At 37.5% G+C, this 16,632-nt stretch overlaps 1 protein-coding gene across 1 annotated transcript in view; it reads left to right on the forward strand.

Moving 5' to 3' along the window:
- LOC119520745 (heterogeneous nuclear ribonucleoprotein D-like) overlaps positions 1-15,592 on the forward strand; it is a 36,684-nt gene extending 21,092 nt beyond the window's left edge. The window contains exon 3 of the mRNA XM_037818700.1: positions 14,701-15,592. Coding sequence (XP_037674628.1) covers positions 14,701-15,419 — 719 coding nt within the window. The 3' untranslated portion in view covers positions 15,420-15,592. The remainder of the gene's footprint in view (positions 1-14,700) is intronic.
- Positions 15,593-16,632: the final 1,040 nt, after the last annotated feature.

The following is a 16,632-nucleotide window of genomic DNA, read 5'->3' on the forward strand; positions in this document are numbered from 1 at the left end:
AGCCAAACTTCTCAATATTCTCTTCCAGGTTGGCAGTAACCAGTACCCTGAAATTCTTTCAATTGTATAGGCATATTGAATTACATGAGTACATAAAGCTTGACCTTATCCCTGTGATATAATTCTTTGTGTTTTTTTTTTTGTTCAAAGTCATCCTAAACATTTTCCACAACACTTTGAAAATTTGGATATATTTTAAAGAATAATGCATAAGTTAGAGAAATATTATCTTTAAGGTGATAAACAGGGAAACATATATCACTATCACATAGGTACAAAAGAAACACAAATATGGATAATAAAACAAGATACTTTCAGGGAGAGATTTGAATTTGTGTAGCTATAACAAATGTAATTAAACTTCTTTCAAATATTGTTTAGAATATTTTATTATTCCTCTTGGGAACTCAAAATATCTTTTTAACATTTTCCCTAGAGCAGTGTTAATCTCCTTGTTTCTCAATCTGTAGATGATGGGATTCATAAATTGGAGCACCACAGCATTAACACGGCCATTAAAAAATTTTAAACTGATATTTTCTTAACAATGGGAACTAAGAGAGCAATCAACACAGAAATCACAAACAAAATGAGAATTACCAACTGTGGGGTACAGATGAATAAGGCTTTGTTATAGGCTTCCACAGAATGCATCCTAAGCACCATTGAAAATGTATCAGTATAGCACTTAAACAAAAACAGAAAATACTAAGAAAACACAAGTATTAACAGCTGGCTACAGAAAACCAAATTTCTGAAGGTGAGATCCTCAAAATTTGAGGTGTATCCCAGAAATATTGATAGATAACATTGGACTGTGTGAAGGGAAGCCTGAGCATATTGCCTATGTGAATGGTGGAAAGGACTAACCCACTCACCTAGGAGCCACCAGCTGCCTATGTAAACAGATTCAAGGTAACGTTGGGCCCATAGTGCAGCAGGTGGAAAATGGCTACATAGCAGTCATTGAACATCGCCACAAGGAAGGAAAACTCTGAGCTTGCAAAGAAGATTATCATGAAAACCTGAGCACTGATTTCTGGGAAAGAAATCAATGTATTGCCTGACAGGAAATTCTCAATCAATTTGGGGACAGTAACTGAAGTGCAGTGAAGGTCTATGAGGAATAAATTGCCTATACAGAAATACAAAAGGAGAGTGTAGATATGAATTTGTCACAATGACAATAACAGGTATAAGATTTCCACTCAAGACTTAGAGGTTAATCATCACCAACAGACTTTGCATTTCTTGTATCCCCTGGGAGCTTGAGATATCCATGAGAACAAAGTCTGTGAGGATAGTGAGATTGCTCATGTCTACTCACAGTTTCCTTAGAATCAAGAAAGTGCTAGAAATTAAAATGGAGATACTCCACAAAATTCACAAGTAATGTGTAACCATTGGCATCAATATAAACTTCTAAGCCAGAAATTAAGATACAGAAATCCAACATAAAGTAGTTTTTAAAACAAAATGGACTAAAAAAACCACACACATATTTATTTTACTCCAACACTGTCATGATATATGAACTTCAGCATTTACAGGATACAGTAATCTTAGCAAATTAAAATATTAATTATGGGATCAATATCCAACAACCTCTCAATCATTAAGCCAAATTTAAAATATTTCTCATATATAAAATATACAATATAATATATATTAAAAATCCACCTGAACAATACAGTTATTATTTTCCTATCTTATTCAATGTCAAATGATCTACCATACAGCTCTGTAAGTCTGTCCATAGGATCCAGTAGTGTAGAACACTGCACATCTGTTACCAATACATTTCATGGACCAGGGAACTAGGACAACTTCTGATATCTCCCTGTTTCTGGTGGAATGTCCTAGAAATGTTTTTGTTAACAGAGATAATGAATAGCTCTGAGGATATTCTGATGGGTTTTATTCCAATTAAGACCACAAGATCAGCCCTCACTATTCTTTAATTTTTGTTGTTTAATTATTTTACAAGTGTCAGTCCTTTCTTTCTTCTTTGTTACAATGTCTGTAAAACTACATTTGATTCAAAATCTAATATTTCCATTTTTTCTTGCCATTTTGTATCTATGCTTCTCATGCTTTCACTCTATTTAACATTCTCCTTTGCACACAGGATCTAAGGAAAGCATTCCACCTGACATTATTTCACCACAAAGCATCCTTTTACCACCAGATATGAATTCCAGTATTTAATGACTGGCTGACATTCTGTCCAGGTTTCTCCAATACATGCTTCTCAAGATTGTTAAAATCTCCTCACTCCTATATATGAAAAGCACAGAATCTAAAGGCCTCACAGGAGGGTCTCATTCTCAAGGAAACTCCATATCATTCTCCTGAAGCTTGGGCCTCTCTGGACTGGGAAAAGCAGACTGGGGTTGCTGTTATCTTAGGAGACTCTCACAAAAGGCTACATAAAGGTAGGGCAAGATACAGAGAAACAAGAGGTGAAAAACTAATCAAATAAAGAGAACCTAACTTAGAGCCCTAGAATAAGCTGAACTAAACACAAAAGGTTAAAGAACAAAACTAGCCAACAGGAAAAACCTAGGTAAAATAGCAAAAATGAGCTCCAGAATAAAATAATCAAAAAAGTCAGATACATAGAAACTCAAGAAAACAAGCCATACTAGGAAACATGAAAAAATGGACCAACCAATGGAACAAACTAAGAGTTCAACCAAGGTGCAGGAGTTGAAGCAACTAATGCTAAATCAATTCAATGAACTGAAGGAAGAACTCAAGAGGTTCAAACAAATATAAATCAATTCAAAATTCAAGTCAATGAAGTGAGGGAAGATACATCAAAAGAGATGAACAATGTAAGCAAGAAACTGGATGACCATAAAGAAGTCATAAACTTGATAAAACCAATTGCAGAACTTATGGGAATGAAGGGCATCATGGAGGAGATGAAAAAGACAATGGAGGGATACAACATTAGATTTGAAACAGCAGAACAAAGCATCAGTGAATTGGAAGACTAGACAGTTGAATTTATACAAATATAAGAACAGATGGTGATAAGAATGGAAAAATATGAACAGGGTCCTAGGGAGCTGAGTGACAATATGAAGGGCACAAATATATGTGTTATAGCATGTCCCAGAGAGGGGGGGGGAGAGGTAGAAAGAATAATAGAAGAAATAATCACTGAAAACTCCCCAACTCTTATGAAAGACAGAAAATTACAGATTCAGGAAGAAAAGTGAACAGAATACATCCTAATAGGCCTACTCCAAGACACTTATTGATCAGATTGTCCAATGTCAAAGATAAAGAGAGAATTCTGAAAACAGCAAGAGAAAAGCAGTCCATCATATACAGGGGAACTCGATAGGTCAGTGCACAGATTTCTCCACAGAAAAAAGTGGAGGTGAGAAGACAGTAGTGTGATATATTTATGATACTGAAAGAAAAGAACTGCCAACCAAGAATTCTATATCTGGCAAGACTGTCCTTCAAAAATGAGGGAGAGTTTAAAATATTTTCAGAAAAACAGACAAAGAGAGTTTATGAACAAGAGGCAGCACTACAAGAAACACTAAAGGGAGTGCTACAGGCTGATAGGAAAAGACAGAAGAGAGACCTTTGGACATGAGTGTACAAATGAAGATTATCAGGAAAAGTAAAAGGAGAGAGCAGGAAAAAATAAATGACATTTAAAATCAAGAAGACAAAATAGTAGAAGAAAGTACTGTCCTTACAGTAATAACACTAAATGTCAATGGATTAAGCTCTCCAATAAAAAGACACCAGCTTCCAGAATTGATTAAAAGACAGGACCCATCTATATGCTGTCTACAAAAACTCACTTTAGACACAAGGACAAAAACAGGTTGAAAGTGAAAGGTTGGAAAAAGATATTTCATGCAAACAGTAACCTGAAAAAAGAGGGAGAACATATATTATTATCAAAAAATGAGACTTTAAAATTAAAACAATTAAGAGACATAAAAGTGTGCTATATATTAATAAAAGGGTCAATTCATAAAGAAAATGTAGCAATCATAAGTATTTGCACACAAAGATAGAGTGACCTGAAATTCATGGGGCAAACACTGAGAAAACTGAAAGGAGACATAGACAAATCTACAATAATAGTTGGAGAATTCAATACACCATCACATCAAAGGATAGAACATCTACACAGAGAATCAATAAGAAAACAGAGATGTTGAGATGTTGAATTGTATGATAAATGAGCTAGAGTTGACAGACTTTTATAGAACACTACACGCCACAATAGCATGATCCATATTTCTCTCAAGTGCTCATGGAATATTCTCTAGGATAGACCACAAGTTGGATCACAAAGCAAGTCTCAACAAACTTAAAAATATTGATATTATAAAACACACTTTCTCAGATCATAACAGAATGAAGCTGGAAATAAATAAAAGGCAGGAGACTGTAAAATTCACAAATATATGAAGCCTAAAAAAACACTCTTAGAAAACCTGAGGGTAAAGGAAGAAATTTCAAGAGAAATTAGTAAATAATTCAAGGCAAGTGACAGTGGAAACACAACATATCTAAACTTATGGGATGGAGAAAAAGTGGTGCTGAAAGGGAAATTTATTGCCCTAAATACCTAAATCAAAAGAGAAGAGAGGGCAAAAATTGAGGAATTAAGTGTCCACCTGGAGGAACTACAGAAAGAACAGCAAACTCACCCCAAAGCAAAGAGAGGGAAAGAAATACCAAAGATTAGAGCAGAAATAAATGAAACTGAGAAAAGGAAAACACTAGAGAGAATTAATAGAGCCAGAAGTTGGTTCTTTGAGAAAATCAACAAAATTGATGGATCCCTAGCTAGGCTGACCAAAACAAACAAACAAACCAAAAAAAAAAAAAAGAGAGAGAGAGAGAGATAGAGACAGAGAGTGGATGCAAACAAATGCAATCACAATTGGGAAAGGAAGCATAACTACTGACCATGCAGAAATAAAGGAGATAATGAGAAAATACTATGAACAACTATATGCTAATAAACTGGACAACTTACACAAAATGGACAACCTCCTAGGAAAACATAAACAACCAACATTGACCTGAGAAGAAATAGATGACCTCAACAAACCAATCACAATAAAGAGATTGAGTCAACCATCACAAAGCTCCCCAAAATGAAAAGCCCAGGACCAGATGGCTTCCCAGAATTCTACCAAACATTTGAAAAAGGTTTAATGCCAATCCTGCTCAAACTCTTCAAAAAAATTGAAGAGGAAGGAAAGCAACCCAACTTATTCTATGAAGTCAACATCACCCTAATACCAGAATAAGACAAAGATATTACAAAAAAGAAAATTATACACCAATCCCTTTAATGAATTTAGATGCAAAATTCCTCAACAAAATACTTGCAAACCAAATTCAACAACACATTAAAAGGATTATACACCACAACCAAGTGGGGTTTAATCTAGGTATGCAAGGCTGGTTCAATACAGTTAAATCAATTAACGTAATACACGACAGCAATAAATCAAAGTGAAAGAAACACATGATCATCTCGATTGATGCAGAAAGGCATGTGACAAAATTCAACATTCTTTACTGATGAAACCTCTTCAAAGATAGGACTAGAAGGGAATTTTCTCAATATAAAGAATATATGAAAAACCCACAGCTAACATACTCAATTGGAAGAAATGAAAGCTTTCCCTGAAATATCAGGAAGAAGACATAGATGCCCACTGTCACTATTGTTATTCAACATTGTGCTGGAAGTTATAGATGGATTAATTAGGTGAGAACAAGAAAGAAAAGTCATCCAAATTGGAGAGGAAGAAGTAAAACTTTCATTCTTTGCAGATGCCATGATTCTATATGTTGAAAATCCAGAAAAATCTATAGCAAAGCTATTAGAACTAATCAAAGAATACAGCAAAGTGGCAGCCTACAATATCAACACTCAAAATTCTGTACTGTTCTTATACCAAATTAATGTGCAACAAGAGGAAGAAATCAAGAAAATAATTCCCTTTATAATAGCAACCAAAAGAATGAACTATTTAGGAATAATCTTAAAGGCCACAAAAGACCTATACAAAGAAAACTTTAAGAAACTGCTAAAAGAAATTGAACAGAAAGGGGTACACTTACTCAATGTTGGTGGGAATATGGAATGGTGCAACTACTCTGGAAGACACTGTGGCAGTTCCTTAGGAATCTAAGTATAGGTTTGCCATATGACCCAGCTATGCCATTATTAGGTATCTACTCAGAGGAACTGAAAATTAATATACTAATGGACTTTTGTATACTGATGTTTATCACAGCATTATTCACAATAGCCAAGAGATGGAAACAGCAGAAATGTCCTTCAATGGATGAGTATATAAACAAACTGTGGTACTTACATATGATGGAATATTATGCAGCTATAAGATGGAACAAAGATGTGAAACATATAATAACATGGATGAATCCTGAGGACATTATGTTGAGTAAAGTTAGGCAGAAGCAAAAGGGCAAATACTCTATGGTCTCACTAATTTGAGCTAAAATTAATGAGCAAACTTTGAGAGTTAAAAGCTGATAACAAAGGCTCCCAGGATATAGAAAGAGGGTAGAGATCAGGCATTTGATGCTGAAGGACTATGGGATGTTCAGCAGGCTTGATTGTTTAGACTGAGAAATCCATAGCGTAATACTGTGTGATGGTAGCACAATATTTTAAATACACTGAACAAAGATGTTCATGAGTAAAGCTGAAAGGGGTGGGGCTAGGAGCATGTATGACACCTGAGGTAAAGATAGAAGACAAAGACTGGGACTGTTTAACGTAGCAAAATCTGGAGTGTTCAATGACTGTGACTAAAAGTACAAATATAAAACTGTACTTGCAGTTACTCCTCCAGGAAAGTAGGTAAAAAGCCAGGAACTGCGTGGACTGGACACCACAGAGCAATCTGTCTTTGGGCATACTTCATACAACACTCATGAAAACGTGGAACTGCTGAGATCACCGAAATCTGTAAGTTTTTGCGGCCAGGGGACCCGCGCCCCTCCCTGCCAGGCTCAGTCCCGGGGGAGGAGGGGCTGTCAGCTCCAGGAAGGAGAAGGGAGAATTGCAGTGGCTGCTCTCATCGGAAACTCATTCTACTGATTCAAACTCCAACCATAGATAGACTGAGGCCAGACACCAGAGACTCTGAGAGCAGCCAGCCCAGCAGAGAGGAGACGGGCATAGAAGGAAAACAACACGAGAAGCTCCAAAGTAAAAGCAGAGGATTTTTGGAGTTCTGGTGAACACAGAAAGGGGAAGGGCGGAGATCAGGCCTTGAGGCGCATATGCAAATCCCGAAGCAAGGCTGATCTCTCTGCCCAGGGCACCTTTCCTTAATGGCCCTGGTTGCTTTGTCTATTAGCATTTCAATAACCCATTAGATCTCTGAGGAGGGCCGTTTTTTTTTTTTTTTTTTTTTTTTTTTTAAATCCTTTTTGCTTTTTCTAAAACAATTACTCTAAGAAGCTCAATACAGAAAGCTTCAAAGAATTGAAATTTGGGCACGTCAAGTCAAGAGCAGAAATAAGAGAGCTCTGAGACAAAAGGCAATAATCCAGTGGCTGAGAAAATTCACTAAACAACACAACTTCCCAAGAAAAGGGGGGTGTCCGCTCACAGCCACCATCCTGGTGGACAGGAAACACTCCTGCCCATCGCCAGCCCCATAGCCCAGAGCTGCCCCAGACAACCCAGTGTGACGGAAGTGCTTCAAATAACAGGCACACACCACAAAACTGGGCGTGGACATTAGCCTTCCCTGCAACCTCAGCTGATTGTCCCAGAGCTGGGAAGGGGGAGCAGTGTGAATTAACAGAGCCCCATTCAGCCATCATTTGAGCAAACTGGGAGCCTCCCAACACAGCCCAGCAGCCCAGAACTGCCCTGGGGGGACGGCACTCACCTGTGACATAGCACAGTCATCCCTCAACAGAGGACCCGGGGTGCACAGCCTGGAAGAGGGGCCCACTTGCAAGTCTCAGGAGCCATACGCCAATACCAAAGACTTGTGGGTCAGTGGCAGAGACAAACTGTGGCAGGACTGAACTGAAGGATTAGACTATTGCAGTAGCTTTAAAACTCTAGGATCATCAGGGAGATTTGATTGTTAGGGCCACCCCCCCTCCCCGACTGCCCAGAAACACGCCCCACATACAGGGCAGGCAACACCAACTACACACGCAAGCTTGGGACACCAATTGGGCCCCACAAGACTCACTCCCCCACTCACCAAAAAGGCTAAGCAGGGGAGATCTGGCTTGTGGAGAACAGGTGGCTCGTGGACGCCACCTGCTGGTTAGTTAGAGAAAGTGTACTCCACGAAGCTGTAGATCTGATAAATTAGAGATAAGGACTTCAACTGGTCTACAAACCCTAAAAGAACCCTATCAAGGACAGCAAATGCCACGAGGCCAAAAACAACAGAAAATTATAAAGCATATGAAAAAACCAGACGATATGGATAATCCAAGCCCAAGCACCCAAATCAAAAGACCAGAAGAGACACACCTAGAGCAGCTACTCAAAGAACTAAAGATGAACAATGAGACCCTAGTACGGGATATGAAGGAAATCAAGAAGACCCTAGAAGAGCATAAAGAAGACATTGCAAGACTAAATAAAAAAATGGATGATCTTATGGAAATTAAAGAAACTGTTGACCAAATTAAAAAGATTCTGGACACTCATAGTACAAGACTAGAGGAAGTTGAATAACGAATCAGTGACCTGGAAGATGACAGAATGGAAAATGAAAGCATAAAAGAAACAATGGGGAAAAAAATTGAAAAACTCGAAATGGACCTCAGGGATATGATAGATAATATGAAGCGTCCGAATATAAGACTCATTGGTGTCCCAGAAGGGGAAGAAAAGGGTAAAGGTCTAGGAAGAGTATTCAAAGAAATTGTTGGGGAAAACTTCCCAAATCTTCTAAACAACATAAATACACAAATCATAAATGCTCAGCGAACTCCAAATAGAATAAATCCAAAAAAACCCACTCCAAGACATATACTGATCACACTGTCAAACATAGAAGAGAAGGAGCAAGTTCTGAAAGCAGCAAGAGAAAAGCAATTCACCACATACAAAGGAAACAGCATAAGACTAAGTAGTGACTACTCAGCAGCCACCATGGAGGCAAGAAGGCAGTGGCACGATATATTTAAAATTCTGAGTGAGAGGAATTTCCAGCCAAGAATACTTTATCCAGCAAAGCTCTCCTTCAAATTTGAGGGAGAGCTTAAATTTTTCACAGACAAACAAATGCTGAGAGAATTTGCTAACAAGAGACCTGCCCTACTGGAGATACTAAAGGGAGCCCTACAGACAGAGAAACAAAGACAGGACAGAGAGACTTGGAGAAAGGTTCAGTACTAAAGAGATTCGGTATGGGTACAATAAAGGATATTAATAGAGAGAGGGAAAAATATGGCAAACATAATCCAAAGGATAAGATGGCCGATTCAAGAAATGCCTTCACGGTTTTAACGTTGAATGTAAATGGATTAAACTCCCCAATTAAAAGATATAGATTCGCAGAATGGATCAAAAAAAATGAACCATCAATATGTTGCATACAAGAGACTCATCTTAGACACAGGGACACAAAGAAATTGAAAGTGAAAGGATGGAAAAAAATATTTCATGCAAGCCACAGCCAAAAGAAAGCAGGTGTAGCAATATTAATCTCAGATAAAATAGACTTCAAATGCAGGGATGTTTTGAGAGACAAAGAAGGCCACTACATACTAATAAAAGGGGCAATTCAGCAAGAAGAAATAACAATCGTAAATGTCTATGCACCCAATCAAGGTGCCACAAAATACATGAGAGAAACATTGGCAAAACTAAAGGAAGCAATTGATGTTTCCACAATAATTGTGGGAGACTTCAACACATCACTCTCTCCTATAGATAGATCAACCAGACAGAAGACCAATAAGGAAATTGAAAACCTAAACAATCTGATAAATGAATTAGATTTAACAGACATCTACAGGACATTACATCCCAAATCACCAGGATACACATACTTTTCTAGTGCTCACGGAACTTTCTCCAGAATAGATCATATGCTGGGACATAAAACAAGCCTCAATAAATTTAAAAAGATTGAAATCATTCAAAGCACATTCTCTGACCACAATGGAATACAATTAGAAGTCAATAACCATCAGAGACTTAGAAAATTCACAAATACCTGGAGGTTAAACAACACACTCCTAAACAATCAGTGGGTTAAAGAAGAAATAGCAAGAGAAATTGCTAAATATATAGAGACGAATGAAAATGAGAACACAACATACCAAAACCTATGGGATGCAGCAAAAGCAGTGCTAAGGGGGAAATTTATAGCACTAAACGCATATATTAAAAAGGAAGAAAGAGCCAAAATCAAAGAACTAATGGATCAACTGAAGAAGCTAGAAAATGAACAGCAAACCAATCCTAAACCAAGTAGAAGAAAAGAAATAACAAGGATTAAAGCAGAAATAAATGACATAGAGAACAAAAAAACAATAGAAAGGATAAATATCACCAAAAGTTGGTTCTTTGAGAAGATCAACAAGATTGACAAGCCCCTAGCTAGACTGACAAAATCAAAAAGAGAGAAGACCCATATAAACAAAATAATGAATGAAAAAGGTGACATAACTGCAGATCCTGAAGAAATTAAAAAAATTATAAGAGGATATTATGAACAACTGTATGGCAACAAACTGGATAATGTAGAAGAAATGGACAATTTCCTGGAAACATATGAACAACCTAGACTGACCAGAGAAGAAATAGAAGACCTCAACCAACCCATCACAAGCAAAGAGATCCAATCAGTCATCAAAAATCTTCCCACAAATAAATGCCCAGGGCCAGATGGCTTCACAGGGGAATTCTACCAAACTTTCCAGAAAGAACTGACACCAATCTTACTCAAACTCTTTCAAAACATTGAAAAAAATGGAACAATACCTAACTCATTTTATGAAGCTAACATCAATCTAATACCAAAACCAGGCAAAGATGCTACAAAAAAGGAAAACTACCGGCCAATCTCCCTAATGAATATAGATGCAAAAATCCTCAACAAAATACTTGCAAATCGAATCCAAAGACACATTAAAAAAATCATACACCATGACCAAGTGGGGTTCATTCCAGGCATGCAAGGATGGTTCAACATAAGAAAAACAATCAATGTATTACAACACATTAAAAACTCGAAAGGGAAAAATCAATTGATCATCTCAATAGATGCTGAAAAAGCATTTGACAAAATCCAACATCCCTTTTTGATAAAAACACTTCAAAAGGTAGGAATTGAAGGAAACTTCCTCAACATGATAAAGAGCATATATGAAAAACCCACAGCCAGCATAGTACTCAATGGTGAGAGACTGAAAGCCTTCCCTCTAAGATCAGGAACAAGACAAGGATGCCCGCTGTCACCACTGTTATTCAACATTGTGCTGGAAGTGCTAGCCAGGGCAATCCGGCAAGACAAAGAAATAAAAGGCATCCAAATTGGAAAAGAAGAAGTAAAACTGTCATTGTTTGCAGATGATATGATCTTATATCTAGAAAACCCTGAGAAATCAACGATACACCTACTAGAGCTAATAAACAAATTTAGCAAAGTAGCGGGATACAAGATTAATGCACATAAGTCAGTAATGTTTCTATATGCTAGAAATGAACAAACTGAAGAGACACTCAAGAAAAAGATACCATTTTCAATAGCAACTAAAAAAATCAAGTACCTAGGAATCAACTTAACCAAAGATGTAAAAGACCTATACAAAGAAAACTACATAACTCTACTAAAAGAAATAGAAGGGGACCTTAAAAGATGGAAAAATATTCCATGTTCATGGATAGGAAGGCTAAATGTCATTAAGATGTCAATTCTACCCAAACTCATCTACAGATTCAATGCAATCCCAATCAAAATTCCAACAACCTACTTTGCAGACTTGGAAAAGCTAGTTATCAAATTTATTTGGAAAGGGAAGATGCCTCGAATTGCTAAAGACACTCTAAAAAAGAAAAACGAAGTGGGAGGACTTACACTCCCTGACTTTGAAGCTTATTATAAAGCCACAGTTGCCAAGACAGCATGGTACTGGCACAAAGATAGACATATAGATCAATGGAATCGAATTGAGAATTCAGAGATAGACCCTCAGATCTATGGCCGACTGATCTTTGATAAGGCCCCCAAAGTCACCGAACTGAGCCATAATGGTCTTTTCAACAAATGGGGCTGGGAGAGTTGGATATCCATATCCAAAAGAATGAAAGAGGACCCCTACCTCACCCCCTACACAAAAATTAACTCAAAATGGACCAAAGATCTCAATATAAAAGAAAGTACCATAAAACTCCTAGAAGATAATGTAGGAAAACATCTTCAAGACCTTGTATTAGGAGGCCACTTCCTAGACTTTACACCCAAAGCACAAGCAACAAAAGAGAAAATAGATAAATGGGAACTCCTCAAGCTTAGAAGTTTCTGCACCTCAAAGGAATTTCTCAAAAAGGTAAAGAGGCAGCCAACTCAATGGGAAAAAATTTTTGGAAACCATGTATCTGACAAAAGACTGATATCTTGCATATACAAAGAAATCCTACAACTCAATGACAATAGTACAGACAGCCCAATTATAAAATGGGCAAAAGATATGAAAAGACAGTTCTCTGAAGAGGAAATACAAATGACCAAGAAACACATGAAAAAATGTTCAGCTTCACTAGCTATTAGAGAGATGCAAATTAAGACCACAATGAGATACCATCTAACACCGGTTAGAATGGCTGCCATTAAACAAACAGGAAACTACAAATGCTGGAGGGGATGTGGAGAAATTGGAACTCTTATTCATTGTTGGTGGGACTGTATAATGGTTCAGCCACTCTGGAAGTCAGTCTGGCAGTTCCTTAGAAAACTAGATATAGAGCTACCATTCGATCCAGCGATTGCACTCCTCGGTATATACCCGGAAGATCGGAAAGCAGTGACACGAACAGATATCTGCACGCCAATGTTCATAGCAGCATTATTCACAATTGCCAAGAGATGGAAACAACCCAAATGTCCTTCAACAGATGAGTGGATAAATAAAATGTGGTATATACACACGATGGAATACTACGTGGCAGTAAGAAGGAACGATCTGGTGAAACATATGACAACATGGATGAACCTTGAAGACATAATGCTGAGCGAAATAAGCCAGGCACAAAAAGAGAAATATTATATGCTACCACTAATGTGAACTTTGAAAAATGTAAAACAAATGGTTTATAATGTAGAATGTAGGGGAACTAGCAGTAGAGAGCAATTAAGGAAGGGGGAACAATAATCCAGGAAGAACAGATAAGCTATTTAACGTTCTGGGGATGCCCAGAAATGACTATGATCTGTTAATTTCTGATGGTTGTAGTAGGAACAAGTTCACTGAAATGTTGCTATATTATGTAACTTTCTTGGGGTAAAGTAGGAACATGTTGGAAGTTAAGCAGTTATCTTAGGTTAGTTGTCTTTTTCTTACTCCCTTGCTATGGTCTCTTTGAAATGCTCTTTTATTGTATGTTTGTTTTCTTTTTAACTTTTTTTTTCATACAGGTGATTTGAAAAAAGAAGGGAAAGTTAAAAAAAAAAAAAAAAAAAAAAAAAAAAAAGAAAGAAAGAAAAACAAGGAAAAAAAAATGATGTAGTGCCCCCTTGAGGAGCCTGTGGAGAATGCAGGGGTATTCGCCTACCCCACCTCCATGGTTGCTAACATGACCACAGACATAGGGGACTGGTGGTTTGATGGGTTGAGCCCTCTACCATAAGTTTTACCCTTGGGAAGACGGTTGCTGCAAAGGAGAGGCTAGGCCTCCCTGTATTTGTGCCTAAGAGTCTCCTCCTGAATGCCTCTTTGTTGCTCAGATGTGGCCCTCTCTCTCTGGCTAAGCCAACTTGAAAGGTGAAATCACTGCCCTCCCCCCTACGTGGGATCAGACACCCAGGGAAGTGAATCTCCCTGGCAACGTGGAATATGACTCCCAGGGAGGAATGTAGACCTGGCACCGTGGGACGGAGAACATCTTCTTGACCAAAAGGGGGATGTGAAAGGAAATGAAATAAGCTTCAGTGGCAGAGAGATTCCAAAAGGAGCCGAGAGGTCACTCTGGTGGGCACTCTTATGCATACTTTAGACAACCCTTTTTAGGTTCTAAAGAATTGGGGTAGCTGGTGGTGGATACCTGAAACTATCAAACTACAACCCAGAACCCATGAATCTCGAAGACAGTTGTATAAAAATGTAGCTTATGAGGGGTGACAATGGGATTGGGAAAGCCATAAGGACCAAACACCACTTTGTCTAGTTTATGGATGGATGTGTAGAAAAGTAGGGGAGGGAAACAGAAAGACAAAGGTACCCAGTGTTCTTTTTTACTTCAATTGCTCTTTTTCACTCTAATTATTATTCTTGTTATTTTTGTGTGTGTGCTAATGAAGGTGTCAGGGATTGATTTAGGTGATGAATGTACAACTATGTAATGGTACTGTAAACAATCGAAAGTACAATTTGTTTTGTATGACTGCGTGGTATGTGAATATATCTCAATAAAATGATTTAAAAAAAAAAAAAAAAAAAAAAAAAAAAAAAAAAAAAAAACAGATCCAGTCACTGGAAGATCAAGAGGATTTGGATTTGTGCTTTTCAAAGATGCTGCTAGTGTTGATAAGGTTTTGGAACTGAAAGAACACAAACTGGATGGCAAATTGATAGACCCCAAAAGGGAGAAGGCTTTAAAAGGGAAAGAACCCCCTAAAAAAGTTTCTGTGGGTGGACTGAGCTCAGATACTTCTGAAGAGCAAATAAAAGAATATTTTGGAGCATTTGGAGAGATTGAAAATATTGAACTTCCCAAGGATACAAAAACAAATGAAAGAAGAGGATTTTGTTTTATCACAGATACAGATGAAGAGCCAGTAAAGAAATTATTAGGAAGCAGATACCATCAAATTGGTTCTGGGAAGTGTGAAATCAAAGTTGCACAACCCAAAGAGGTATATAGGCAGCAACAGCAACAGCAGAAAGGAGGAAGAGGAGCTGCAGCTGCCGGACGAGGTGGTACAAGGAGTCGAGGACGAAGTCAGGGCCAAAACCGGAACCAAGGATTTAATAACTATTATGATCAAGGATGCGGAAATTACAATAGTGCCTATGGTGATGATCAGAACTATAGTGGCTATGGCGGATATGATTATACTGGGTATAACTATGGGAACTATGGATACGGACAGGGATATACAGACTACAGCGGCCAACAGAGCACATATGGCAAGGCATCTCGAGGGGGTGGCAATCACCAAAACAATTACCAGCCACACTAAAAGAGGACCTTGGAGAAAAGAGGAGGAAATACTAAAGTAACCCATCTTGCAGGACAGTGTTGAAGATTGGTCTTCTGTTGATCTAAGACGATTATCTTGTAAAAGACTTTCTAGTGTACAAGACACAACTGTCCAACTGTATATAGCTGCCAATTACCTTTCTTTGTTTTTACTTTGTCCTTTGCTATCTGTGTTATGCCTTGGTGTGGATTTGTGTTTATACAAATTTTATTTGTATGACTTCATGTTAAACCTCAAATAAATGCTTCCTTATATGAAAAAAAAAAAAGAAGAAATAGATGAAATAAACTTTAACCGTATATTCCATTTAACCCAATAAATCCAAAGGATTATCATTTCAACATGTAATCAATATTTTAAAAAACTATCATTAGCATAATACTATGTGATGGTAGCACAATATTGTAAGTACACTGAACAAAGATGTCCGTGAGTAAAGCTGAAAGGGGTGGGCTAGAAGTATATATGACACCTGAAGTAAAGATAGAAGATAAAGACTGGGACTGTTTAACTTAGCAAAAACTGGAGTGGTCAATGATTGTGACTAAATGTACAAATATAAAAATGTTCTTCCATGTGGGAAAACAAATGAATGTCAACCATATGGAGTGTTGAAAAAGGGATGGTATTGGGGAAAAAAGTCTATGGTCAACAGTAACATTGTAATATGCTTCCATTAAATGTACAAAGGCAATATACCAAAGCTAAATGTGTATGAGAGGGGAATATAAGGGAGGGATATGGGATTCTTGGTAGTGGTATTGTTGTCTGACCCTACTACTATATTGTATGATATTTTATTTTTCTTTTTATTATCTATTTTATTATTCATTTTAAAAAAGCTTTTTTTTTCGTAGTAATCAATATGTTCAAGTGCTGACTGGTGATAAATGCGCAACCATATGATGATACCATGAACAACTGATTGTACACTATGGATAATTGTATGGTATGTGACTTCAGCTTTATAAAATTGTAGAAAAAAATGTAAGTAGGGATAAAAGCGCTGGAGAAGACATGGAAAGAGGGATGTATGTGTTTATTGTTGGTAAGGAGGCAGAATGGTGCATGTAGCATTTCTGGAGGACAGTTTTGTGGTTCCATAAAAAGCTAAGTATGTGGGTGCCATAAGGTCCTGCAACCTCCTTAGGGGGCATTTACTTGGAAGATCTGAGAGCAGGGACATGAATGG

The sequence above is a fragment of the Choloepus didactylus genome, chromosome 26, assembly GCF_015220235.1.
Source record: "Choloepus didactylus isolate mChoDid1 chromosome 26, mChoDid1.pri, whole genome shotgun sequence".
In the NCBI taxonomy this organism is placed as follows: domain Eukaryota; kingdom Metazoa; phylum Chordata; class Mammalia; order Pilosa; family Megalonychidae; genus Choloepus; species Choloepus didactylus.